Source organism: Exophiala oligosperma (assembly GCF_000835515.1).
Source record: "Exophiala oligosperma strain CBS 72588 unplaced genomic scaffold supercont1.9, whole genome shotgun sequence".
Taxonomy (NCBI): Eukaryota; Fungi; Ascomycota; class Eurotiomycetes; order Chaetothyriales; family Herpotrichiellaceae; genus Exophiala; species Exophiala oligosperma.
Window position 1 is genome coordinate 1,404,560 of NW_015622826.1, and position 24,900 is coordinate 1,429,459.

The 24,900-nt window shown below is 50.7% G+C and overlaps 10 protein-coding genes across 10 annotated transcripts; 4 read left to right on the top strand and 6 right to left on the bottom strand.

The window, feature by feature from the left end:
- The first annotated feature begins 134 nt into the window (after nt 1-134).
- PV06_09068 (uncharacterized protein) lies at nt 135-1,457 on the top strand. Its single transcript, XM_016410477.1, has one exon. The coding sequence runs from the start codon at nt 426-428 to the stop codon at nt 1,320-1,322; it is 897 nt and encodes a 298-aa protein (XP_016259499.1). The 5' UTR covers nt 135-425; the 3' UTR covers nt 1,323-1,457.
- On the bottom strand, nt 1,111-2,028 carry PV06_09069 (uncharacterized protein; the record flags this gene model as incomplete). The annotated part of the gene is made up of 1 exon (XM_016410478.1): nt 1,111-2,028. One exon carries the CDS (start codon nt 2,026-2,028, stop codon nt 1,540-1,542), a length of 489 nt encoding a protein of 162 aa, XP_016259500.1. The 3' UTR covers nt 1,111-1,539.
- Nucleotides 2,029-2,656: 628 nt separating this feature from the next.
- Nucleotides 2,657-6,313, bottom strand: PV06_09070 (uncharacterized protein). Its single transcript, XM_016410479.1, has 3 exons — nt 5,835-6,313; nt 3,322-5,781; nt 2,657-3,267 (listed from the first exon to the last, which is right to left on the bottom strand). Exons 1-3 carry the CDS (start codon nt 6,113-6,115, stop codon nt 3,153-3,155), a joined length of 2,856 nt encoding a protein of 951 aa, XP_016259501.1. The 5' UTR covers nt 6,116-6,313; the 3' UTR covers nt 2,657-3,152.
- Nucleotides 6,314-7,304: 991 nt separating this feature from the next.
- PV06_09071 (uncharacterized protein) lies at nt 7,305-9,322 on the bottom strand. The gene is made up of 4 exons (XM_016410480.1): nt 9,111-9,322; nt 8,823-9,057; nt 8,246-8,774; nt 7,305-8,198 (listed from the first exon to the last, which is right to left on the bottom strand). Exons 1-4 carry the CDS (start codon nt 9,168-9,170, stop codon nt 7,586-7,588), a joined length of 1,437 nt encoding a protein of 478 aa, XP_016259502.1. The 5' UTR covers nt 9,171-9,322; the 3' UTR covers nt 7,305-7,585.
- A 119-nt stretch (nt 9,323-9,441) lies between these two features.
- Nucleotides 9,442-12,149, top strand: PV06_09072 (uncharacterized protein). The gene is made up of 2 exons (XM_016410481.1): nt 9,442-9,777; nt 9,826-12,149. The coding sequence occupies exons 1-2, from the start codon at nt 9,615-9,617 to the stop codon at nt 12,135-12,137; spliced, it is 2,475 nt and encodes an 824-aa protein (XP_016259503.1). The 5' UTR covers nt 9,442-9,614; the 3' UTR covers nt 12,138-12,149.
- Nucleotides 11,484-13,012, bottom strand: PV06_09073 (uncharacterized protein). The gene is made up of 3 exons (XM_016410482.1): nt 12,944-13,012; nt 12,861-12,886; nt 11,484-12,805 (listed from the first exon to the last, which is right to left on the bottom strand). Exons 1-3 carry the CDS (start codon nt 12,999-13,001, stop codon nt 12,173-12,175), a joined length of 717 nt encoding a protein of 238 aa, XP_016259504.1. The 5' UTR covers nt 13,002-13,012; the 3' UTR covers nt 11,484-12,172.
- Nucleotides 13,013-13,174: 162 nt separating this feature from the next.
- On the top strand, nt 13,175-14,706 carry PV06_09074 (pre-mRNA-splicing factor prp46). The gene has a single exon (XM_016410483.1). It carries the CDS (start codon nt 13,198-13,200, stop codon nt 14,521-14,523), a length of 1,326 nt encoding a protein of 441 aa, XP_016259505.1. The 5' UTR covers nt 13,175-13,197; the 3' UTR covers nt 14,524-14,706.
- A 5,530-nt stretch (nt 14,707-20,236) lies between these two features.
- Nucleotides 20,237-21,177, top strand: PV06_09075 (uncharacterized protein; the record flags this gene model as incomplete). Its single annotated transcript, XM_016410484.1, has 2 exons — nt 20,237-20,522; nt 20,594-21,177. 2 exons carry the CDS (start codon nt 20,237-20,239, stop codon nt 21,175-21,177), a joined length of 870 nt encoding a protein of 289 aa, XP_016259506.1.
- A 727-nt stretch (nt 21,178-21,904) lies between these two features.
- On the bottom strand, nt 21,905-22,863 carry PV06_09076 (uncharacterized protein). The gene has a single exon (XM_016410485.1). It carries the CDS (start codon nt 22,514-22,516, stop codon nt 21,947-21,949), a length of 570 nt encoding a protein of 189 aa, XP_016259507.1. The 5' UTR covers nt 22,517-22,863; the 3' UTR covers nt 21,905-21,946.
- Nucleotides 22,864-23,667: 804 nt separating this feature from the next.
- On the bottom strand, nt 23,668-24,498 carry PV06_09077 (uncharacterized protein; the record flags this gene model as incomplete). Its single annotated transcript, XM_016410486.1, has 1 exon — nt 23,668-24,498. One exon carries the CDS (start codon nt 24,496-24,498, stop codon nt 23,668-23,670), a length of 831 nt encoding a protein of 276 aa, XP_016259508.1.
- Between the last annotated feature and the right edge of the window lie 402 nt (nt 24,499-24,900).

The following is a 24,900-nucleotide window of genomic DNA, read 5'->3' on the forward strand; positions in this document are numbered from 1 at the left end:
TGTACCCAGAGGCACTTGTAGGTACGGAGTACTCGTGGCCTCTACTCTAGGTACCTACAGCACAGGGAGATTGTTGGTGTATTCTAGTGTACTGTGAGGTACTCGGCACCCAAGTCTTCCACCCCTCCACCCGACTTTGTACTCTGTATCTTACTTATGTCATCCATTACTTATCCACGTATTGTGAGTGACATTGAATCTTTTTTTTGGTCTCTGTTCACATGGACATTCCCACGAGCAACAACAAATTTACCACTCTACCTTGAGGAAGCCTCTGTCAATTAGCACGTTAGGCGATAGTTCTTCCTACAGATGCACTAAAATTTCAGCGCAAACAATCCCTGCGCCTGCGCCTTCGCCTGCGCAATTCTTTCTTCCTGCGAATCCCATTCCACCGCCTCGTTCTCTACACGAACTCTACCACCATGTCCAAATTTGGCTGCCTCGTCATGGGCCCTGCTGGTGCAGGCAAGACGACCTTCTGTACTGCGCTCATACAACATCTTCAAAACAGCCGACGCTCATGTTTCTACGTCAACCTCGACCCCGCCGCCAGCGATTTCGCCTTTGAGCCCGACCTCGACATCCGCGACCTGATCTCCCTCGAGGATGTCATGGAGGAAATGTCGCTGGGTCCCAATGGAGGGTTGATCTTCTGCTTCGAGTTCCTCCTCCAAAACCTCGACTTCCTCGCTTCCGCTCTCGATCCCGTCTCCGAAGAATACCTCATCCTCTTCGACCTGCCCGGCCAGATCGAACTCTACACGCACATTCCCTTGCTACCGGAACTGGTCAAATACTTGTCAAGAATGGGTCCATTGAACATCAATCTATGCGCCGCCTATTTATTGGAAGCCACTTTCGTGGTAGACAAGGCTAAATTTTTCGCCGGCACCCTCTCCGCCATGAGCGCCATGATCATGCTGGAACTTCCTCACGTCAATATCCTGTCCAAGATGGACCTGGTGAAAGAGCAAGTACCCAAGAAAGAGATGAAGCGATTTACAGACCCCGATGCGAATTTGCTGGAAGATGAAGATACTGGTCGAGGCACGGCGACCGAACATACCGTCGACGTCGGCAACCCACGTGAGATCGACCAAGTCATGACCGGAGGCTCCTTCAAACAACTGAATCGGGCCGTCGCGAGGTTGATAGACGACTTCTCGATGGTCTCCTTCCTGCAGCTCGATGTAAACGATGAAGACAGCGTTGGAGACATTTTGAGTTATATCGACGATGCCATTCAATACCATGAGGCACAAGAGCCCAGGGATCCCAAAGAGGCCGAGATGCAAGAGCCGGCCTGGGAAGAAGACTGAGCAATCGCATCTGATCGTTGAATTTCGGGGACAGCGTTGGCGCTGGAGGCGTTTTCATTTCGAGACAACATTGTAGATACCAGATTTCCCAAGATTCATTCTGTGCACTGTGTCCCTGACACCCTCTTATGATGGCTTCTTCTTTTTCCCAGCACAAGGTTTCGACAGCGCCTGACATCATCATCATGGTGTTCGCAATAGTTGTGGTTGATCGCCTTCAAGTCCACTTGCTCTTGGGCCGTGTAATTGGTACCTGCTGCCTCCCGCTGCCGTAATACGCAGACGGTCCCGTCTTGTTATCACCTCCCGCGCCGTTCAAGACCTTGTCCTCGAACAAGCTCCAGAGCCAATTGACGACCCATTCGGCGTCCCCCACGGCCTTTTGCACGCCCACACTGTTCACGTAAAAGGCCAAGTTGATCAGCGCCAGGACCAAGACGATCTTGATGACGAACACCACCCACGCGACCACGCTGCGCCGTATGTAGTCCGCAATCTTCAGGGTCAAGTACAGCACCACCACGAACGCGGCCAGCGACACGATGTCTCCACTCGTCGCGGCGGCGATGCCGGTGGACAGTATCGACGCGACACCGGCGGAGACGGACTGCAGAGGGCCAGGCAGGAGAGGGTAGACGTAGGAGTTGTACACATCGGCGAGGTTCGACACGATGGGTGGAAGAGGGTGCTGCTGGTGAGGTGCCATTGCTCTCTTGTTGTTACTGTTGCTACTGCCGTTCCTGCTGCTGTGTAGAAGGTAAAGTAAGTTGTAGGTTGTCTGTCTGCGCCTTGGGTCGTCGTCTTTGGGCCGGGTCAGAACAGGGATGAAGGGTCACGTTCGGTGGATTTGTTGATCTACGACGACTTCAGGAGGTATGGTAGGTACACAAGAAGAGCCACACAGAGAGGCAGAGTGCGTGTAGGTAGAAAGAAGAGGAACAAATGGCCTTTGTTCTCCACAACAAATAGTAAAAAAAAGAAGAGTGAACGGGGGTCCTGGAGGTAAATGTCGTCAGTGGCAGTACCACATATCGTGCTACGGCCGGAGTGAAGTCCCCATACAATGAACAAGTTTGGGTGAAGCGTGCGTCTTGATACACCACTCCCTCCAGCGAAGTGCCAGGATTGTTAACAGGGCAAAATGTATCGAGATGGGAAAAGAAGTAGACAACGCGCTGCAGAGGCCGGTCAGATGTAGCACAACCTTAAGCCATGTGAACTCTCCGGAGAAATCGTGGGGAAATACTGCAAGTGCACGGAGTAACCTTACAGCCCTTCCTCTCCTGAGAACTTGATATCTTGCACTGAAGAAGTGAAATCAGAAGTGATACACTGTAGATGTGAGAGCTCTCTTCAAGGCTCCTTGACCAACTTCACGCCGAAGAGGATCGTTGTATTATCCAGACAACTAGAGTGCCAATATCCTGATCCTCAATGAGTGGTGCAACACCCAATCCCCTCCTCCTGCCCCCAAGTTCCACTATGTCCAAATCCCTAGGCTCCTGTAATCGTAACCACCCTTCATCGCGTCTGTCTAAATACTATTAACTGGGTATATCATGTACCGATGCACTGCGAGAGATCTCGCGTGCGTTTTGTAGTGGCAGCAAAGAACAACCAAGCCCTCTGAAAAGGGTAACAAATATGCCAAATTAGGCCGCTGAAAGTTCAAACACTGTTTGGTATTTCCAAATGATGAAGCATGCAAGCTTCTTAGACCAACAACTCCACGCTAAATATGCCTGTCATGGCTAGATGATGTAAATGATTATAAGCAAGAATGTACTTGTAGTTTTGAGTGTATCGTTGATGTGAAGCCACTTTTATAGGCTAATAGTCGTCCGAGTAAGAGTAGTCGTATGAGGAGTCGAGAAGGGTTTGGACCTTTTCACGTTCAGCTGCGATGGCGGCTTCGAGTCGTCGGGTTTGACGGAGAGCTTCGTCCCTATCAAAGCGTGTTAGCTTGCATATTCGTAGACTGTGTTGGACAGATTCTCACCTCTCGGATTCCAGCTCAGCCACACCGATCTGAGCCGTGTTCATTCGACCCACGACGTCTCCCATCTCCTTCTCTGCCTCTGCAAGAGCCTTCTCCAGATCTGCCACCTTCTTTTCAAGGAATTCGGTCTTCAGAGCTTCCTGGAGCGCCATGCCTGGCCCACTAGTAGTCAGGTCCAATCTTGGGCTCTTTCTCGAATTGGCAAACATTGGAGACATTGGCGAGTTAGGTGTTGGTGTCAAAAGGCCAGGGGTCTTTCTGCCAGACCTTGTGCGCATCAATTGGATATTGTGACTAGCTCGAAGGACCCGAACCTCCTCTTCGTGTTTCATGACGGCTGTCTCGGATTGCATCTGGGCAACAGTAATACTGTCCTCTAGCTTGCGAAGTTTTGATTGGAGATCGTTGATTTGCTCTGCTGAAGCTTGTTGGTTCTGTTCACCGTTCTGAACGGCTTCCATGAGTCGAGTTCTTAGATCAGAGTTGGCTTGCATTTGTTTTCTGACTTGCGTGGCTAATGCCTCGGATCTTTGAGCTGATAGTTCCAGCTGTGCAGCAACTTCTTGCTCTTGCTTGATTTGGCCTAGGGAATCCTGCTGCCGTGCTTGCTCCCGCTGTTGTTGCAGCCGTCGCAAAGCTTCCTCCAATGTCGAGGACAGTACTTCTGGAGCGCTGTCATCCCGAACTTGGAGCAACGTTTGCAGGCTAGCAGTCTCTTGTTTGCTCCGGTCCAAGTCCATTTTGAGACCAGCTAGTCCCTTTTCACACTGCCATTTTTGTTCCAAAGCGTCGTCGGTTCTTTTGCGCAACAAATTGATTTCTGAGCGAAGGGTGCGAACTTCTCGTTCGTAGCCTCCTTTTCTCTGATGGTGCAATGACTGCGCACGATCTCGTTCGGCCTCAATCAGCTTCAAACGCTTCTCATACAGCCGCCGTTCAGCTTCTTGTCTCCTTAACAAGTACTTGACGGTGGTGTGCAAGGCATTTCTCTGCTCCGTGACATCCTTCAACTGGTCAGTAAGAGGCTGCTGATTTTCGGTGGCAGTGCGGTTGCTGATCGAGTTTGACCTGGACAAAGAATTTGACCGATTGCCTGCTCTCGAATTGGACCTATTGATGTGGATAGTGTTTGAACGCTGTAAGCCTGGACCTCGCCCACCAAAAAAGGATGATTTTGTTGGTGATTCGACTGTTTCACCTTCTTCTGAGATGGACTGAAACTGCATATTCATTGCTCTTGCACTTTGGAGTGCGGCATTTTCATCCCTGAGACTTTGGATCTCTTGTTGCATTCTTGATACATCGTAGGGTGACTTCTGGGATTCAGATAGGCTTGCCTCGAGGCCTTCGACACGAGATCGCAGTTGAGGCACAACTTCGTCACGAAGATTGTCTCGTTCATTGCGATGCTGCTCAAGTTCGACTCGTAGAGCGGTGAGGAGATCTTCAAAATTCTCTTTTATCTGCCTTTCCTCAATTAGTCTGCGTTTTGCATCCTCAAGTGACATTTCGAGTTCCTTGGCTCTTGCTGTCACATCTGCCGATTGATTATGATCTCGACGCGTCTGCGAAAGCCTTTGTTCCAGGATCTGGACATGAGACTCGAGGGCTTGCCGACTCGACCGCTCATTCTGCCACTTCTTAGACATCTCAACCTTTAAGTGTGCTTTTTGTTGTTCTGACTCGCGTCGTATCCGCTGGATTTCGTCCTTTGGATTGCCTTCACTAGTTCCAGGTCGCACAGAGCTTGTCCCTGAGTCGGAGAAATAGTCACTGGTACGATCAATCTCCCTGCTCACATTTGGTCCTTCATTCTGCAACCTATCAACAAGATCTTCCAGGTCCATCTCGCGTTTGATGGAGTTGGCCAGTTCTGTGCTAATCTCGCGTAGTTCAGCCTCCAGCTGGAGGCATTTGCTTGCCGCGTCGCCATTGGAAAGCGAATGAACATATGAGCGGCCATCAAATTCGATCGAATCTTGAGAGGGTTGTGATTGTGGAGGTCGCGAGGTAGAGCTTCCGAACGGAAATCCTGATGATGAATGTACAGAGACACTAGGTGATCCCATGAAAGGGGATGGAAGGGGAGATTTTCGGTCGGATATGTCGGTCACTGAAGATTCAGTGCTGGGGGACGCGGCAGGTTTGCGGCTGAAAAAGGAAGTGAACTTGGATCCTGGCGTTTGAGGTTTCTTCGCATCAACGACCGTTAATGATTTTGTTGACGAGCTCGAGTCCGTCCGCAGAGGTGGCGGCCTCGAGCCAGGTTTCAGACCCATGTCGTCCTCTCCCACGGGTTCTACCGCGAAACCATTTGAAGGTCTTCCTCTGTGGCTGCTCTGGGGGGAGCTTGTATAGTCTTCGGTATATACTCGAGGTACGGAGCCGTTCGTCGTGCTTCGAGACGCGGTTTCCTGTACAGGTTTTCGACTCCGTGAAGGTGTCAAAGAATTCGATGTTCTGTTGCGGTCAGCGACGCGATACACTCCTTGACACGTATTCAGTTCACTAACCCCTTTTCTACAAAGTCAAGAGCGCGTGAGATGCCGTTGGTCTTTCCTTGCTCCGGGGAAACTGTCGCGCTCTGTACTTGCTCAACAGACTCAGGTGACGCAGGTGATGGTACAACGGGCGAGGCGTTCGAAGGGAGAGGCTTGCGGCGAACGGGAGAGCCTTGGGAAAATTGTTTCACAGCTGCCGGAGGGAAAGTAGGACGTTGAAGAGGAGGATAGTCTTTCGGTAACGGAGGAGGGGGTACAGAAACGAAGCTTCTTGAGGAAGCATTGTCGGCCATGGTGGGAGCGATCAGGGGGTTGGTGTGGAGGGTTGTCGCAGTGGATTGACGCTTTGACGGGCGTCTAGAATAGCGACATGTTTCGAATTGGCGTATGGCACGCAGATCAGCCACATGCGAATAGTCCCAGGTACGGACAGTGGAGAGCCAAAGAGAAAGAGTTCTGAGGTCTGTGGCATTGATAGTGAGTTGGAAAGAATTAATCGAGAGTAGGAAAAGAGTCGCTAAGTTGTTTGCAGTCGGATGCGGTTTAGACGCGCCGACAGGGTCAATCTTATTGGGCCCTCGCAGATTACGCACTAGCCGACCTTTGGCGCTTGCTGATTGCAAGCAGCACGAGCGAGAATAGAGACGGGCTAGGGGAGAGGCCTGTTTACAAAAGCCATCTCGTCCTGATCAGATGAGGTCTTTAGCGAGATTGTTGTAGTGCAGGGTCACCAACTGTGCTCGTTACACAGAGATGCAATCTTGCGGGGAGAAGCGATGCAGGTGTTCTGCCATACCCTATCCGGTGCGGACTTCTGAAGATTCATATGCAGGAACGTAGGGGATCTTCAGGCTACCATTGCAAAATTGGCCCAAAACCAATGGCGTGGACTGGTTGAGGATACGGCTGACCCAGAGCTTGTCTATTCATGTTCAATGGCGTCTGCACCTGATTTTTGACATGAATACACATCTCAAAATGGCGCTGAAGCCGTCTGGATGCCAACGCGCCTCTGACAGAAAAACACTCGGACTGACTGACGTGTCCGCTGCCTCTGGCTATGCGAGTACTGTACAATGAAAGCGTCTCGGGATTGTTCTTCTGGACGAACTCGTAATTATGGGTACTTGTACTCCGTCTACGTCGATCCTTTGTTCTTGGTGTTTTAGACTCTGAAGCTGGGGGGATTGCCACAAGTCCGTGCCAGGGTTCTTTTTGTGACAATGAATGCTCTTGAAGAACAACGGCCATTGACCCTTGTTGGGATTGGCCTTGCATGGAGGGTTTTATTCTACTTGCAATTAGCGTACAGTATATTTATGCCGACTGCTTTAGGTGAAGACGCTGTGCCGTTTAGCTTCTCCGAGAAAGCGTCTCATGCCGACTTTGCTCAAGGCTATAAGATTAAACTGAACTTCGTACTCCACACAGAGCAGTAGGTCAAGTGCATACGGAGTAGTTCAACTCGCCCTTCAAGGAATGGTCACATTACGATAATTATCGTGAGGCTGCTCTATTCCCTATGAAGACAGACAACGGAAGAAATTGGGTGACTGACAGCGCCAAAGCACCTCATCAGCATCTAGCTAACCTATTTGCGACGCCCATGCACTACAATAATCACAAGCGATTTGTGCCATCGTCGATTGCATCTACTCTCGCCTCTCCAGCCGGGAGATAAGGTACGAGTAGTGTGAAGTCTTGCAGTCCCTGATGTTGAAAACTCCCGGCGCCATGAAACCAGTGCGGTGTCAGCCAGCCCTCTATTTGTCAAAGGTGTATCGCATCCATTCTCCAACGGCCTTCAGACTCTCCCAGCGAACGCTCTCGTCGGAATCACCCATGAGCTCTAGTAATCGAGCTTTGAGCCCGAGTCTCTCCAAAGTTGATCGGTGTTCTGGGACTTCTTTGACGAGGTTCCCCACATCGTTGCACCCGATTGCAAGCACTTTCTTGTCTGACTCCCATCCTCTAGATAGTATCTCAGCGAGCTTCTTCGGCAGCTCGCCTTTTTTGTCTTCAAGTATCTTGCGAGCGTTCTCCCTCCAGAACGTAGGATTTCGGTGTGGCGGTGACCACCGTAGATGGCCGGAGTTGACTTCATCAGCGTACTCATCGAACGTTGTCTGGTTCTTGGTGTATTCTTCGAGCATGGTCTTAAGGTTCTCGAGATCTTCAAGCAGGTCTTGATCTGTGAGATGTCGCCCAGAGAGGTTACTAAGAAGCGAAGGTAGTCTGGCAGTAGTCGCTATGGCAATCAACGTGTCCTTGTTCGAGGAAAGTAGGTTATTCAATGTTGCAAGTAAGAGACGAGTCGTCTTCTCTTTTGGTGACATTCGGAGGAGTTGCGTATACAAAGGAATAATTTCCTCGTCCCTGTTAAGAGGTTAGCCGACGCTCGATTTGCATTCTTCAAGCCATACTTTTCAAGTCCTTCACCAACCATCTCTCCCTCGAAACTGAGCTGCCAGATGACTAGTAAGACATGGTACATCAACTGCAACCCAACACCGCCCCCGAACCTCGTGTCGCTGCTTCTTATACTTGTAGCCCCGCTCCATAGTGTCGAATCGTTATCTTTTGCCGCACCTGCAGCTTTCCGCAAGATATCAAACAATGGATCAACCGTGTCTGATTTCTGTTTCCAGAACAACTCTTTCGACCGTGAAGTCCGCAACAATTGTGAGAAGTGTTGAACTCCAATGTCTTGAAGTCCGCTGTCTTGGTTCTTTACTAGCTTTGCCAGATATGAGTAGACCTGAGAAAGCGCCTGGTCGTCTCGTGGAGTCGGTTTCGAGGATGATGTCAGTGAAATGGCAATTAGGTTGACTAGGAATGTAGCTGAAAATAGAGGTATCGGGTCTTCTGGATTGCCCGACTGCGTGAGAAAGGAAATAAAGGGCCTGTATGGTTCGGGATGATCGAGTATTGCATCTGCCAGGGCAGGGGCATCTGCAGAAAGTCAACGATTACGGTTCCGCTGCATTGTCCCAAACGTACCATTGATCAGGTCTGTTGCAAGTACAAGGATATATTGAATTATGTCGCTTCGCTTGGACGCTTTCTCGAGCACACTGCCGCCATCTTTACCGCCTACTAGCAATTTACTGTAGCTCTTGACATCTTTTTCAATCGTTTGCTTTCTCTGCTCTTTTCTGACCTTGTCGACTGATCTGATCTTCTTCAGTTGGTCATCTGTGAGATTGCCAGCGCGGACTGCGCCATCCCATGGTATCTAGCAGATGCGTCAGTGTGTACAGGGTTCGCAACGGTAGTATTGCTGCCTACCGGACGTGCTCTGATGTTGTTCTGCAGCGAGCTGAGGTAGGCAGGTGGACTCAAAGACATCTTGGGTGAGTCGTTTTCACTGGCAGCACTGCACCACGAGGCTTGAATGTCTAATCAAACAACAATTGCCATGAATTATAGGAGAACGTAACTAGAGGTCAGATCGAATTTAAGAACCAATATGTCATTGCAAGGGAAGTTGCTCCAAGGTTAATCGTTATCGTTGTAGCTCCAAGAAGTTGGAGGGTCAAGCGACGTGCATGCGCCGTGCCGATCACCGAAGCACCTACCGACTTTTAGTTGCCCTTCGACACTTGTTCAGATGAGAACGCGTCAACACACCCAGAAGACCGTTACTGACTGCCAGACATTGCACATGCTGCAATGCCATTTCTTGTGACTAGAACAGTCCTGCGGTTGTCAGGAAGGCCTCTGATAAGATGATGGACATTTCAAATTGCGGCCTTTGATACTGCAGACGTCGCAATCGTTTGTCGCATCAAGATGGCGTCGAAACCGACATCTACTTCGAGGTGGAATTTCTTGCAGCAGGCTGTGGCGTCGGTCGAATCACGACTAGATGATATCCTTGCAGAGGGCGGCGAACCTCCAAAGCGAAGCGTCACACCAGCGCAAGCAGGTCGAGATTTAGCACCCCCCAAACGAAGTAGGTGAAGAATGACCTTCGAAGCCTCACATGATTGACCTGTCGTAGCCTCCTCAGATCTCTCGAGATCCAATAGCAGTGCCTCCACTTCCAATGACCGACTGCAAGAGCGCCTTGCCAGGGCGATGGCAAAGAAGAACACTAGTCGAACCGAATCACCAGCCGCTCCATCCATACCTAGAATAGATCAACTATCGCACGAGGCTTCAGACTCGGCAGAGAATCAGATGGACCAAGGCCTATCAGAAGAGCCAACCTCTGCAAAAGCACACTTGGACTCAGAGCAAGGAGATGCTGAATTGCCTGTTGGGAATGTAACAAATGCACCAGTGTTCCATCAATCTGATGAATTTCCCGACTCTGAATCTCAGATTCCGAAAATAGATATCAGTGTGCAGGACGAGGAAGGTTCCACGAGGACTTCCAGCGAGGCCACGGGTAGGAATCAGGTCTTGCCGGGCCGTGGTTCTCAAGACTCCTTAAGGAAAAGTGAAGAAAGCACGCCAACAACAGGGACGACAGGAGTACAGGAAGACGTAAACATGTATATCGAGAAGATCGATGCTCTTCAGGCGAAGCTTAAGTATTTAAGCAGCGAAGCTGCCCAATCCTTGAAGCAAGCAGCCGCCTCTGTTCAGCCTGGAAGTTTGGAGAAGAAGCTCTTGGAGCAAGAGGGAAAGATTGCCTTGCTGATCGAAGAAGGCAACAATCTGTCGAAGACCGAGATGAAGCACGTTACTACTATTAAAAAAATGCGGGCTCAACTCATTGCCAACAACAGGGAACAGGAAGCAGCCAAGCTTCGTGCAGATAAGACTGAGCGCTCGCTCAAAGACATGGAAGATCGAGCCAGGAAAGCGGAGGCCGCAAGCAGACGTGCAGAGCAAAGTCTTGCGACAAAATCTTCCGGGGCTAACGAGCTCGATGCGGTGCGCAAAGAGCGCGATGCACTGCAGTCAACCTTGGCTGAGATGAAACTTCAGATCTCTAAGGCTAATGCAAGGGCTGAAGCAGCCGAGAACAAAGTAAAAGCAGATCAAGTCGCCAAAGAACAGAAGCGGATCACAGAGTTACAAGCCGATCTGATGAGTGCAAAGGTGGAGAGAGAAATTTCGGAGGAGAAGTTACGACGAGAAATCAAAGACCTCCAAGCCACATTGAGCAGAGAAAGGGAGCAGACCAAAGTGCTAGAGAGTGAAATGCTAAACGAACAAGCATCCCTCGAAAGTAAACTTGAGTCGTTTCGTGTTCGAGCTGAGGAAGCCTCTTCGGCCGACCATGGCAATGTGCAAGCAAAATTGCTCAGGCAAATTGAGACATTGCAAAGCCAATACGCAACAGCAAGCCAGAACTGGCAAGGGATCGAAAGTACCCTTCTAGGGAGGATAACCAACCTTGAGAAGGAACGTGACGAGATCGCAGCCCGGGAGGCAGACGTTCGCAAAAGGCTGCGTGAAGCAACTCTCAAAGCAAAGAGCAAAGAATCTCAGTTGGATGAGGTTCAAAATATGCTTGCTGAAAAAGAGAAATTCCTGGCGGATGTCGAAGAAAAATCTCAACGTTTGACCCGGAAAGTCGTCCAGCTTGAAACCGAGCTTGCTGATGCTACAAGGGAGTTTGAGGAATTCAAAGTAGCAACAGAGAAGGATTTTCAGCGCAAGTTAGAGGAAGAAAAGTCTAAGTGGACAGCAACCTTGCAACTTCAACGGACAGATTCGCCTGGCACTTCTATTCGCAAGGGATATGGTATGGCACTCGACATCAATCACCTGCTGAGCCCAGTTCAGTACGAAAGACCAACCAGCAGAAAATCCTCCACGATGCAATCCTTTGACTGGACCGCTCCATCGCGGCAGAACTCAGCCCCTTCTATCCGCAACGTGACAAACGGCTCCATTGCTGAGACGCCATCGGTGGTGACCTCCAACGATGCGGACGACTTTTTTGCCAGTGTGTCCCCAACGCCACATTCAGCCAGCCATCGTGGCGTCAACGACCTGATCTCGACGTCCACGGTCGGAGCTGGCCCCTCTGTCCAGCTTGTGGAAAGGATGTCCGCAAACGTCCGTCGGCTTGAGAGTGAGAAGGCCGCCACCAAGGATGAACTCGCGCGTCTGACAACACAGCGCGATGAGGCCAGGCAGGAGGTTGTCAGCTTGATGCGCGAAGTTGAGGAGAAGCGATCTATCGAGGATCGTGTGAAGGCACTCGAAGAAGAACATGAAAGCCTAGGTAAACGGCACCAGACAACTCTCGAACTTCTTGGTGAGAAGAGTGAGCAGGTGGAGGAGCTCAAGGCGGACATTGTCGATGTGAAGCAGATGTACCGGCAGCTGGCAGATACCATGGGGAAATCATGACATGTTTGGTGGATTTTTGGCAACTTTGTCACATCTCACTCAAATTCAATTCCTTCTCGTTTAGCAGCTGAGATGATGTAAGACCGTACTTTAGAGTCTGGTGCACATTCAATTGCCAATCGCCCATCAATATCCTTCTTATCAGTCTCGGCGCCGGCCTTGAGTAGTTCCACCGCAACGTCGCCGTTGCCTTCACTAATGGCGTGATGCAGCGCGGTCATTCCGTCCATGTCCGTAGCATTTACAGGGCTCTTGTTCTCCAGGAGCAGCTTCATAATTGGCACACTGCCTGCTGCTGCGGCTCTGTGCAGGGGTAATTGTCCTCGTTTATCCTTCACTCTTGCGGAAGCACCGCTTTTCAAGAGCGTCTTGCAGATTTCAAGGTTCCCTTTGGACGTCGCGAAATGAAGAGCCGTGGCTCCAGTGTTGGTCGGCACCTTGGGGTCGGCTTCCTTGGTCAGGAGGATATCCACGATTGCCTCCCCGCTGTTGTCCTTTAGACTAGATGCGATGGCGAGCGCCGTCCATCCTGAGCCGTCCAGAGCGTCGGGATCGAAGGTGCGGGTCGAGGCTAGAGCTTTGACGATATCGAGGTGATTGAAGGCGCACGCCCAGTGAACAGGCAGTCTCCCATCCTGATCTACCAGAGTTGCTAGTTTTGGATTTGCCTGGCCAAGGTCAACGATAATGTTCCCATGCGCAGGAGAGGAGGCGACAACTCACACTCAAGAGAGACTCCACCACTTGTACTGTTTTCGATTGATCAGTAATTTGGTTTCTCAGCAATCAGGAGTGTAGGACCTTACATTTGCCATCTCTCGCGGCCTCGTGTATGGCGTACTTGTCCTCCTTGGTTTCTGCCATGTCGAAAGCCTTTTGAGACTGTACCCAGGCGGAGAATGCACGTCGCGTCCCTTGAAGCAATTATTTCCCCGCATGAACAGCCTCCCGCATATGGCAGGTTTGCCGGCGCATTTCTGAAAATCGTTTGATGCACTTTTGCCTTTGTACAGTTTCGACAACTTTGCATTCTGTCTCAATCTCAACCAAGACGGGCACAATGGCGGCAACGGCGGCGGCGGCAGTACAAGCTCTCACGGAGCGCACGAGGGCGATTTTCGGCAATGACTTCGACGAGACCAGCGACCCTGCATATTCTTCGATTGCGACCACTTACAAACGAAAAGTCGAGTATGAAAGCGTCCGCGAATTGCCCAAGGCCTTGGCCGAGAAGCAAGCAAAGTCTGCTGCAGCGCGGGGTCCAAAGCGGCCGAAGGTCCAGGCAGGGTCCAACCAGATGGCGTTGGTAAAGAGCGAGGGAAATGCAGGAGCACAAGGGCAATCGGCCCAGGCGAATGGGACGGGAAATAGCCTGATCCGAAGGCCAAACATGCAGCAGCCTCGGCCGGACTGGCACGCGCCTTGGAAATTGATGCGAGTCATATCAGGACATCTTGGTTGGGTGCGAGCACTAGCCGTCGAACCTGGAAATCAATGGTTTGCATCAGGCGCAGGCGACCGAACCATTAAAATTTGGGATCTTGCCACAGGACAACTCCGGCTGACATTGACCGGCCACATTTCCACAGTTCGCGGACTGGCCGTGTCACCGCGACATCCTTACCTCTTCTCGTGTGGCGAGGATAAGATGGTCAAGTGTTGGGACTTGGAAACGAACAAGGTCATTCGACATTACCACGGCCACTTGTCTGGAGTCTACACACTTTCATTACACCCTACTCTTGATGTCTTGGTGACCGGTGGACGAGATGGTGTCGCGCGTGTCTGGGACATGCGGACGCGGTCGAACATTCACGTCCTCAGTGGGCACAAAGGCACCGTGTCAGATGTCAAGTGCCAGGAAGCAGATCCTCAGGTTATAACGTCAAGCCTCGACAGTACGGTCCGTCTCTGGGATCTAGCGGCAGGAAAGACGATGGGTGTCTTGACGCACCACAAGAAGGGTGTAAGGGCATTGGCTCTACATCCCAAAGAATTTACGTTTGCGTCAGGATCTGCAGGCTCTATCAAGCAGTGGAAGTGTCCTGAGGGTGCTTTTATGCAGAACTTTGAAGGCCACAACGCCATCATCAACACGTTGGCCGTTAATGAGGACAATGTCCTGTTCAGTGGTGGCGACAATGGGAGTGTCTCATTTTGGGACTGGAAGACCGGTCACAGATTCCAGAGCACGGAGTCTTTGGCGCAGCCTGGTTCTCTGGACGCCGAGGCCGGCATCATGAGCAGCACTTTTGATCAGACTGGGTTGCGTCTGATCATGGGCGAGGCGGATAAGACGATCAAGATCTGGAGACCCGACCCAGAAGCCACGCCCGAGACTCATCCACTAGACTGGAAGCCAACGCTTGGAAGGGTCAAGTACTGAGTTTCTGCTACTGGCACAGGTCTCAATCTCAAATGTATGTCGGATATAAGAAGAGTCTGCCAAATTAGCGACGGCGTTGGGCGGTTTTAAGAGACAAAATTATATTTTCAAATTCGAATTGAACATAAAACATGAGTACTATGTGCATTGTCCCGACTCTTGTTTCTTTGGCCGTATTCGTACCTGATGATGGTGCGGTCCAGCATGCAGAAGTGTATGTATAGGGCAACCCTGGCCAATGGAACACTGTCCCATGCTTCTGAGACTATCGCACTTGTGGAGTACCTCTTTCTACAGAATCAAACAGACCTCAGAAAATCTAGAATACCTGAGCACAAACTAGATATATTTTAGCTCTCCTTCTTCTACGTAGGTGTCCCAGGGCAGCAAAAACTGGTAGTCGAGGGCCTTGTCGTGGTTGGGCCGCAAAGCTAGCCCATTTGTGGGTCACCAGAAAGAGGTGCAAACCGTAAAACAAATATAGTCCGTAGTAAGGCTGAGAACCCCTTAAACACGGGATCGTTTCGGACGTCCTCAATCTTGTACTCATAGAGTGTTCCTTTCGAGAGTCACTCCGTACGCATGAAGACCCAGGAGTGCTCGCTGTTCCTCGCAACCCACAAATGTTCCCCTTTGAGGCCGATTCCTACCCGACCTACGTTATCTATCGTGGCGACTCGTCATCGTGTCAACCTCGAGCCTTAAGCAAGGAGATGATGGTGTGTACTCTCAGCCTCACACATTCTGCTTCACCGCCTTTATGAGAATATCCTAACCACACACCACCGCACGGACTACAACACTTTGATTCTACTTCAGTCCGTGAACAACTCGCACACACGTTAACGAGGCGCATCGCGTCATCAAGCATCGCAGGCGTCAAGACTATCATCAGCACGCAGCTCCATCCTTACCCTACACAGTTCTTCCGGGAGGGCAACATCACCCACACGGACTTGATACTCTTGCACGCGGCAGCAGCATGACCACTTTCGGGAAAAGGAAGAATGTGCTGTACCGTGCTAAAAAAGCTCCTAAACGAACGGCCAGTTGGGGCCAGGTTTGTTGGAGGTAAGCACAAGAGTGCATCATTTCAGACGCTCCACCCATGATGAACCTCTCAGTACGTTACATTTGGAGGGCTTGGAGTCCCTGTACCCAGACGAACTGACACAGGCAAAACCACGAACTCCACCATCAAGACCAACTGCAACTATTCGTGTGCTTTGTTGATCATGAAATCCAACTATCGTTTATGGAGAAGCAACGTCAAAAGCAGACGGTGATTAACATTGAGAGATTGAAGCCCTATCCCAACTCTACCTTGATAAGTGAGTGTCCAGAAAAACTTCTCCGTGCTATCCTCCATTCTGGTCCGCCTACACATAAAGATGCTCGGCCTATCTGATTGCAATTGGTTCAAGCTGGAGCGATGACCTTCCCAAGCCTAACACGTACGTACAACGTCGGCTGAAGTGGACGGCCTAGCTACTTGCTAACCTTCTTATGCTGGTTTGGTTTGCACCCCTGTTATCCCCCCCTTGCTGATTATCCTGGGCCGGCGCTGCATCGTGTGCGTTTGCAGCTCTAGATGATGCCTTGCGCCTGGCTGCTCTTTCTACCGATTTCAAATTCTCCAATCGCTGTTTGTCTTCCTCCTTGCGCCGCTTCAGCTCCGCTTTGTCTTCTGCAATATTGTCAGTGACCGCTTGCTGATGGGGGTCACAGTTACCGACTGGGTTTGCAAGTCTCTGGAACCAAAACATTGCAGGTTGCTTCTGGGACCTGTGCCCAACATCGCTCTTGACCAGTCATCACCACCGAAGGCACAGTCTCCTCAAGGACACAAAACATGACGCAGGTCAGTCTTGTGCATTTTCCGCTGGTAACCTTTAGTCGGACTCTGCGAACTTGGTTCTTATGTTTGCATATATGGCCATCGTCGGCAAGAGGAAGACGCTTGCTGCCGTAGAGATTGAAGAGTACAGTGTTGCTGATTGTGCAGCACTGTGCCTCACCGTCATGGGACACTGGAACAGGTGGTCGACGGTAGGGCCCTCCTGTCTCAAAATACACCTCCTTTTGGCGGGGAACTGGTTGTATAGTAGAGGTCGTGTTGGTCTTGCAGGAGCTGGCCATATTGAAAGATTTAAGAGGTGACTCTAAGGTGTTTTTGTGAGTCGGAGGCTTCTTAGAGTTCAAGGGTGGTAGGCACGTTGGACGAAGCGAAGCAAGATGAATCGACGAATGCAGTTGCTTTTATATGTTCTCTACGGTCAAGTTCCTGCTGACCGCTTTCTATGCAAAGACCCAACCACTCTTCATAACACAGGCCCATCCTCTCATTGAACGTACAGAAGCAGGGCAAACCCGTAGCACACACAACACAACATCAAGATGCCTCCAGCTCATGCTTTCTCGTGCTCATACATGGACCGACTCGTGGACTCATGAGTTGTTCGAGGCGGTCAGCAGATAACGGCCACTGAGAGTCGGGCGCTTTGCACCTCGTCCCTTGTTCGGCCGCTTATCCAGTATCCTGAGGCCATCAGGCAGGAATCGACTTTAGGGCTTCTCATCATTGGAGCCGACCCATCTATGAGGGTGTGCTCCAAAAGGCATGGGGGAGTGCGGCTCTGCCAATGATCCACAGGCATGGACAACCGCCAGCAGGGATCAGTTTACGAGGTCTTCCATCGACCCTTCAGATGGAACCGGTGAGCGGATTTGGCATCCTTCACACTGTTTGATGGCAATATGTCCTGTCTTCATTGACACCCATGCACTGATCAGTGCATTGTAATTTCCTAGAATTTCCCCTGAGCTTTCTACGACCAGGAAGATATCTTGCATGTACACGCCCGGAGGGTTGTGTTGCACAACAACTTCCAATCAAGAATGACATATTCTCCAGCAGTCAACTTCTCGCCAGAAGCTGTGGAAGATTTAATGGGCGCCTTAAGAGGTCGTACTTGTGCAGTTTTTGGCAGACTGTCCTTATTGATCATTGAGTAAGTCGCACCTGTATCAAGCCTGCCGTTAAATTCTTCCTCCACGCCAGTTGAGCGATCGAGACACAGGCATCGCACCTGTACAAGCTCATCGACGGCAACGTTCTCGGCTAAAAGGGCCGAAACGTACACATCTCTGTCGCTTTCCTCACATTGCTGTGGACCGGCACGCTCAAGATGCAGTCCTTGTTTGGAACGTGGCTCAATATGTAAAGCACATTCCACTGGATCACTCAAAAGACATGATGGCACTGTCTCACAGCACTGGCCTCTGATATGTCCTTTCTGCGTGAAGACTAGTATGTGGCCCCCCTCCTGCTCCATCATCTTGGTATCATTGCCATCATGGGAGTCCTTTCGAAGCTGAGAATCGGTATTTCCATGCTGCTCTTTGGGCAAGCCGTACATGGTGACTTCTGGAACCTGATCACAGCGTCGCAGCTGATCCAGGGCGCCATGCCACTGCAGTTGTCTTTCGACTGTATCCATGATGTTTGACCCAACTATATCATATTTCTTGTCGTCATCTTCTTGATCTACTCCGGCCAGGATTCTACTGTCCACTCCTGCCCCCTGATCTAGAGGAGTCGAAAGATCTCTTCCCAGATCCGTTGTCGAGATTTCGCCAGGGGCGTCTTCCAAGTGTATTGTAAATGTCAGGACTCGCCCGTGCCCACCTTTGGCACACGAGAGACTGTGGCCAAGCACGCGTCCGGTTGAAAATTGCATCCAAATCTGGTCATGCATGGCCATCGATTTGTCTGAACGCTTCTTCTTGAGTACAGGACAACGAAGAACAATCGGCTCGGAGAATTGGACAGTACGCGGAAAGGAGGGTTTGAAGGTTCAGGACAGGGAATAGTAGCAATCAAGTATTGGGGTTGAGAAAGCAGCAATGGGACAACGAATATCGCAAACAAATTTTGTGCGTACGGAGCAAAATGTGCGCAGAACGAGGCTGGGCAAGAGCCGACGCGAAAGCGAGGATAGCCTCATCTTGTCGAGAGCGGCGAGACCAGGAGAGTGTCTCACGTTTCAGACTTCCAGAGTCGAAGCGAATTAGCGGATATTTGGACAAGACTATGGTAATGGACAGTTAACTCAACCAGTCCCCCGGAACCAAAAGGCCCGCTAAGCACCCTTTTCACCTAGGTAAGAAGCATATCGCTTGCAATGGCCTTTGTTGGAGCGTTGTTGCAATGACCACAGCCGGGCATTCTTCCAGGGGTTGATAGCTAGGGGCCAAATCTTGAGGGACAACCCAGCATAACAAAGGGCCTTCGGTCCGGAAGCAGGACAGCGCTACCACAGAGACCCGTTCTTGGGTTAGACAGCATAAACTGCGGTCTGAGGGCGCCCGCCGACCGAGGGAGCAGGCGCCTGAAAACATTGGACTCGTAATCAGCAGTTCGTGCGAGTACGATGGAAGTAATGGAAGGGTACAGGAAACATGCTGTCAGTACTGTCAGTGATCGCGCTAAGTCGGGGAAGCTCATCGTGTGGAGGATGGATCCTGAAGAAAGCGCCCACGTTTAGCGTCATAACGCCGGAGGTGAAGCCTGGGAGGCGCCGACGACGAAATTTCGGACATGACGCTGAAGATTTCCAGGAAATGCTGCGAGTGGAAATTGCAGTTGCAACAGCAACAACATTCGACCACAGTTTCGTCGTACCAGTATGTGTCGCCCAATGCTCGAATTCGAACCATTGATCATCTCGACTTCATTTGTACAGTCGCACATCCTTCGCGAGCTCGCGCCGTTACACCCGGGATGCGTTTGCGCAGTCCATCAGGTCTCATTGTCGTTTTCCTGGCATCACGTGATCCACTCTGGCTGCCTAGGTAGCTAGCATTCGACACTGTCAAGAACAGAGAGGAAACTTAGCTGATGAGAAAATCAGGGAGGAACCAGAGAGGAACCAGGGAGGACCTTCTCCTGGATATATTCGTCCAGTAAATTGAAATTTGCCGGTTGTGTCAAATATGCCGGAAAACACCTCCACCTACCTACTGTAGGTGCCAACCAGCACAATCGGAGCTTTCCGCGCTGGCTAAACGTTCTTGGACTGACACATCGTATCTGATTGGCGTGCAGTTTAACAATAGGGATGAAAAGGTTGCATCGTAGAGGCTTTACATGAAATGGTAAGCAAGTACGGAGTACTGTGAGATGAGCAGGAAGTGATGATGGCCGAGTTCTTGGGAATGGGTCTGCTCCTTATATGACGGGCCATCTGGTCGATGGAACGCAACTTAAGAGCATTCGTGATCACATCCTGGCTGAATCAGTTGTAATCGCCATTGAACGGGCCCCCCTGTGTATCATTGGCGCTTACGAACAGTGGTTTTCGCCAACTCATTCAGTTCATGCAAGCTGAAGCGACGCCTCTTCGCTACTCGATCATGGGTGTGACAGGGATTCTGTGCGCGGAAATGCAACGCAGCCTCTCCACCATTTCCTCAGCTAGGTGGCATTCTTCCTTCTGCGAGTTCGCCTTGGAATGAGTTGGGCAGTTTGCACACGCCTCTTCACAGCCTGGCATCCAGCACATCCAAGGCAACAAGACAGCATGGCGAAGCCAATCGAGGCTGACAAACATGTTTACCATATCGCAGTCTCGAACTGGCTTAAAGTCAGATCGATTGCCAGTCTCCGGCTGAGGTTGCAGCTGCTTTTCAAGCTTCAAGTTTCCATTCCAGCATGGAAGGGTACGACACCTTGACCACTTCTTTTAGCTACTGTGAAGAGCTTTGTATCTACCGGAAGTTCTCGCGCCTGAGACACCGCAGTCAGATGTTGCTGCAAGCCGAGCTGATGGAAAAAGAGGAGCAACTATTGTCTCTAATCACTGACGACCGGGAGTCGGGAGATCCCAAGAGGAAGTCCTTTTCTATGAACTTTGACGCCTTGTTGAAGGACCAATCCGAACTGGGATGCAGACAACGAAAGTTGATGACGGAGATCATCCATGTTCTAAAAGAATACGGTACGTCGCAATGACCGCTTCTGAACCCTAGAAGAATGTCCCAATTTGCTGACTGTTTCCGATCACAAAAGACGAAGGTCTTCTCCGAACCCGACAAATTGCCAATCTCCCTCCAGTGCGCAAACCAAATCTCGTGGTCCTTGAAGATGATGTCCTTCGAAATACACCCGACAGGGGCCTGTTTTTCGAGAACACTGTCGAGTCTGGCACTTGGATTGAGGAGGAGAACGAGTATGATATGACATCTCTTCTGGACCGGGATGGTGGCACGGATATTCTCACGAGCTGGCTTACCTGGGTCATCATGAAGCCATACCACAGGCTCTTTGGAAAGCAAGAGGTCATATCGGACAGGTTTCCAAGAGACTGGAAACCTTTGCATCCGATCAAGCTGTCTCGCTACAAAGATGAACACATCGCCAGGCTCGTGACAGTGTTGGCCACAGTATTGGCGCCGATCCTTCCTACCGCCGGGGCCTTTTGCCTGTATTTCATTCACGACGAGCTTCTGAGGCTCTGTATGATTGTGCTTCTCAGCTTTCTCTTTAGCAGTGCAGTCGCCATCGTCGGAATGCCCCGCAGGATTGACTCTTTCATAGCGACAGCCAGCTTCAGCGCTGTGCTCATCGTTTTTGTTAGTCCCAATGGGAATTGATGAGTGTGCTAGAGCAAAGGGACGTCTTGGATTGTCAAGTCGAACTGAAGGGCAAATCGAAGATTTGATCAATGGAGCTAGAGAGGCTTGGATGTATCATGGTAGTCAAGCAGTGACATTAATCGAGCAGTTCTCGTCAATGTTTCCAGACCATATTCATGGAGTGGCATGGGATTTCTTCTTGGAGGCGTAGGACTTTCGTAAGATCACAAACGGGTTTGACTACCTGCTTGTCTGGTCAGAGACCTACCCAGAGGTATTTTGCTTCTATATCTTCTTTATGAAGACATGAGATCGCACAAGTGCTCTGCATACCCGAGGTACCTGCAGCTTTTCCGCTCAATAGACACGTCGACATACAAGAGGATAAGACCAAAAGAGAAAAACATTCAGGAACGATTCCGTATAGAGATATACAGCAGAACAGCCCGCTCGGTGCAGCTACCTAGATACGGGACGGCGCAGTACTCCGTGCAACTTGGGTGAGACACTCCGTGATTAACTCCACAAGGATGGAAGGCCGACCCTCGCGCGGTGACTATCCTACTGCGTACAAGTACAGCACCACCGTAACATTGTCAAGGTCGCCGAGAAAGATCCTTGGTGCGCGCCTAGGCAGTGTGACTCCTTATTACTCGTACTCCATAACTAAAGTACCTAGGTAAGGGTGTCCTAGGTTGAGGTTCGATTTAATTATTCCTCTTGATGGGCTCCCCCCTTTTTTTGGGGGGGGGGGGGGGGTTTAACTCGTAATAATCACCACCATTCATTACAACTTCAGGTGGTCCAATACCTCTGTCGTCTTCAAAACATCCCCATAGGCGAAGGAATAGCATTTGAGGCCCGCCAGGTGTTGACTCTTGTTTCCACTCCCCGTCGCGTCACTCACGAACCAAGTCTCGTACCCTCTGCTGAAGGCTGGTTTGGCCGAAGCGTCGCAGCACACGTCGGTCATGACCCCACAGACGATCACTCGCTCTACTTTCGCAGCCTCGAGGATCGTCGATAGGTTGGTGTTGATGAACGAGTCGTAGGTGTTCTTCGCCATCAACTTGGGGAACAGTTGCGCGTCCCCGGTCGGAGGGAACGACTCACCCACCTTCAGAGGTTCAGGGGGGAACTCCGGGATGTATCGTCTCAGGTCGCCCATGAGTTCCCAGTCAGGGGAGCCCGTGGCGATGGAGTTTTCCGGCTTCCATCTGCGCACCAGTTGACTCGGTGACGGCGTGGTCTTGAGTTCGTAGTCGCTGTGACCGTGCTGGGTGAATATGATGGGCAACGAGGCCTTGGTAAAGCGATCACAGAGTTTCACGACGTTTGGCAGGGTTTCCGCGACCATGGGCTGTGAAGCCCACCTGCATGTCAATCACTAGCAACGCCGTCCTGGACGCCATTGTTTTGACTACCGAGGGACTTGCTGGGAGGGTGTGTGTCTCCTTGTATGTGTGTGCGTGCCTGCCTTTGAGACTAACCAACTGGGCCTGCGTTTGCCAAGGTTCACCTCGAGTAATAATGAGTAGGGCGGTAGTAATGCTGACAACTGACAAGGTTATTGGTAGGAGGGTGGCAAGGGAATATTACAGGTTGTAAAGCAGGGTGAAGAGCAGGGATTTTAGTCGCTTGATGCCCAAAGATGCCTTAAGATGCCTTTTCCCTCCTACTCGTCGTACTCACGCAGACTTTATGGGATCTTCACAAGATTGAGCCTCACCAGCCTCACCTGATAATCTTGTGTTGGAGGGAGTTGTTCAATCAACAGCATCACTTTAAAGCCAATGACGTCAAGCGTAGCCTGCGTCACCTCATCTTTTGTTTGCCGGCGTTCTCGTTGTTGTCTTTTTTTCTCGGCGGCATCAACGCCAGCCCGTGATCAAAACCAGCACGAAATTACAACCACAATGTGATGGGACTTCGTATGTATGAGACGGGGGGCTTGTGGTCGAAATAGCCTTCGATTGGAGCAATGATTCCAAATTAGTGTATCTGCAAAAAGTTGCCCGTGCGAACTGGGCCGCAAGGCAAATACCGGGGATTTCCTCTCTGAGAATGGTGGCATATACGTGCCATACGTTGGCATGGCCAGCAAGTTGAGCCTTGCAAGAAAGCGGTGAGCAGAAAGACGCAAGATACAGCACTTGATTGCCCCTGTTCACTTCTCGAGAAAGCCAACGCTCTGGACTAGGTTGATGACCTTGTGTGCGATACTATTCTGTCGAAATTTTGGTCGACAAAGGGAACCTCACTTTGAGAGCGGGCACTTGGTCTGGTCAGAATACGGAAGAATCAGTACGTTGCGGGAGTTGGGCCTCTGAATACTTTTCGCGCTATTGCTGGCTTCTCCAGAATAGCCTGTTGTACTACTGAGTACTTCCTACGAAATAAGACAACAACGCTATAATCATACTGAGTGGGAACGCAACGCATCCTAGGTCGACTAAGTAGACAGCATTGATGGGTAGACTTGGATCATGCAATTGATAATTCCAAGTGTCACAGTTTCGAAAACCCTCCATGTCTTCCTAAACCTCCAGCAAACCGGGCAGCGCCTTTGAAACTCTCGGTCTCCAGCACCTTCACGCCGTGGTTGAACTCGTTGCTTAGCGCATCCTCGAAACTTGACGCGTTGTAGGCGGCATAGTAGCACGACCTCCTGTCCACGTTCATACATCCATTTGGGAACCTTAGAAGCTCCTCTGCTAATTTGGTTGCTTCCTCCAAAGCCTTGCCTTTTGGGACGACCCTGTTGGCCAAACCCATGGCCAACGCTTCTTGAGCAGCGACAGGTCGTCCAGTCAGGATCATATCAAGAGCACGTCCCAGACCGACGATGGCTTGAAGACGAACAGTTCCACCATCAATCAATGGTACCCCCCACCGTCGACAGTAGACTCCAAATATGGCATCCTCTTCAACGACGCGCATATCAGCCAGCAGACTGAGTTCCAGTCCTCCGGCTACTGCGTGGCCAGCAACGGCCGCAATGACGGGCTTCTTCACTTGTAGCCGCGAGGGTCCCATCGGCCCACAGTTGCGATTTTCTACCGGCTTTTGAAAGGATTGGCTGTCTGTTGCCCGGGCCTGTTCCTGTTCCAGAGTGAGATCGATGAGGTCAGCACCTGCACAGAAATAGCCATCGGAGCCCGTGAGAATGGCGACTTTTTGTGAAGAATCATTTTCAAAATCGATAAAGGCAGAGTATAGGTCTCGAGCAGTCGAAGAGTTTACGGCATTGCGACGATGGGGCCGGGAAATGACAATGGTTGTGATACCCGAAGGGGTGGTCGAGACCACAACAGGGGGTGTTGAAGAGGATTTGGTCATGGTTTATTGGTTCAACAGCAAAAGGTCGACGGGACAGGGATCTGATCACGGACAAATGAATTGATATTGCAAGATGGGGTAAGGTATGCGGTAAGGTGAGGTTGAAGCTCGACTACTCCGGTTTCTTCGTGTTCTCAGCCTTGCAGCCACGAAATTTAACATGCCTCGGTTGACAGACGCCACACTCAAACGGTGGAGAACATCAGGAGAAATTGGACACAAAGGGGAACCGTTTCAAATGAGTAGTCGTACGAGTACAGGCTCCTTGAAAGTATTTACTCTGTTCAACTATTTCGTCTATCTGTGTCGCTTGTACAGTACATACACAGTAATTCTCAAAGTAGACATGTATTGTAAATAAGTGCTTCAGCAGATGGTGGTGGGCAGCAGGTACTGGATCTC

What these genes read in the sequence shown, in the direction of transcription:
- PV06_09068 (XM_016410477.1), top strand. Translation starts at nt 426, where the DNA reads ATGTCCAAATTTGGCTGCCTCGTCATGGGCCCTGCTGGTGCAGGCAAG.
- PV06_09070 (XM_016410479.1), bottom strand. Translation starts at nt 6,115, where the DNA reads ATGGCCGACAATGCTTCCTCAAGAAGCTTCGTTTCTGTACCCCCTCCT. An exon ending in CTTGACTTTGTAGAAAAGGG is followed by an intron (nt 5,782 to 5,834) that starts GTTAGTGAACTG and finishes TGACCGCAACAG; the next exon opens with AACATCGAATTCTTTGACAC. An exon ending in GCTGAGCTGGAATCCGAGAG is followed by an intron (nt 3,268 to 3,321) that starts GTGAGAATCTGT and finishes ACGCTTTGATAG; the next exon opens with GGACGAAGCTCTCCGTCAAA.
- PV06_09071 (XM_016410480.1), bottom strand. Translation starts at nt 9,170, where the DNA reads ATGTCTTTGAGTCCACCTGCCTACCTCAGCTCGCTGCAGAACAACATC. An exon ending in ACAACATCAGAGCACGTCCG is followed by an intron (nt 9,058 to 9,110) that starts GTAGGCAGCAAT and finishes CGCATCTGCTAG; the next exon opens with ATACCATGGGATGGCGCAGT. An exon ending in GTTGGTGAAGGACTTGAAAA is followed by an intron (nt 8,199 to 8,245) that starts GTATGGCTTGAA and finishes ACCTCTTAACAG; the next exon opens with GGACGAGGAAATTATTCCTT.
- PV06_09072 (XM_016410481.1), top strand. Translation starts at nt 9,615, where the DNA reads ATGGCGTCGAAACCGACATCTACTTCGAGGTGGAATTTCTTGCAGCAG. An exon ending in TTTAGCACCCCCCAAACGAA is followed by an intron (nt 9,778 to 9,825) that starts GTAGGTGAAGAA and finishes GACCTGTCGTAG; the next exon opens with CCTCCTCAGATCTCTCGAGA.
- PV06_09073 (XM_016410482.1), bottom strand. Translation starts at nt 13,001, where the DNA reads ATGGCAGAAACCAAGGAGGACAAGTACGCCATACACGAGGCCGCGAGA. An exon ending in GGCCGCGAGAGATGGCAAAT is followed by an intron (nt 12,887 to 12,943) that starts GTAAGGTCCTAC and finishes AATCGAAAACAG; the next exon opens with TACAAGTGGTGGAGTCTCTC. An exon ending in TGGTGGAGTCTCTCTTGAGT is followed by an intron (nt 12,806 to 12,860) that starts GTGAGTTGTCGC and finishes GACCTTGGCCAG; the next exon opens with GCAAATCCAAAACTAGCAAC.
- PV06_09074 (XM_016410483.1), top strand. Translation starts at nt 13,198, where the DNA reads ATGGCGGCAACGGCGGCGGCGGCAGTACAAGCTCTCACGGAGCGCACG.
- PV06_09076 (XM_016410485.1), bottom strand. Translation starts at nt 22,516, where the DNA reads ATGGTCGCGGAAACCCTGCCAAACGTCGTGAAACTCTGTGATCGCTTT.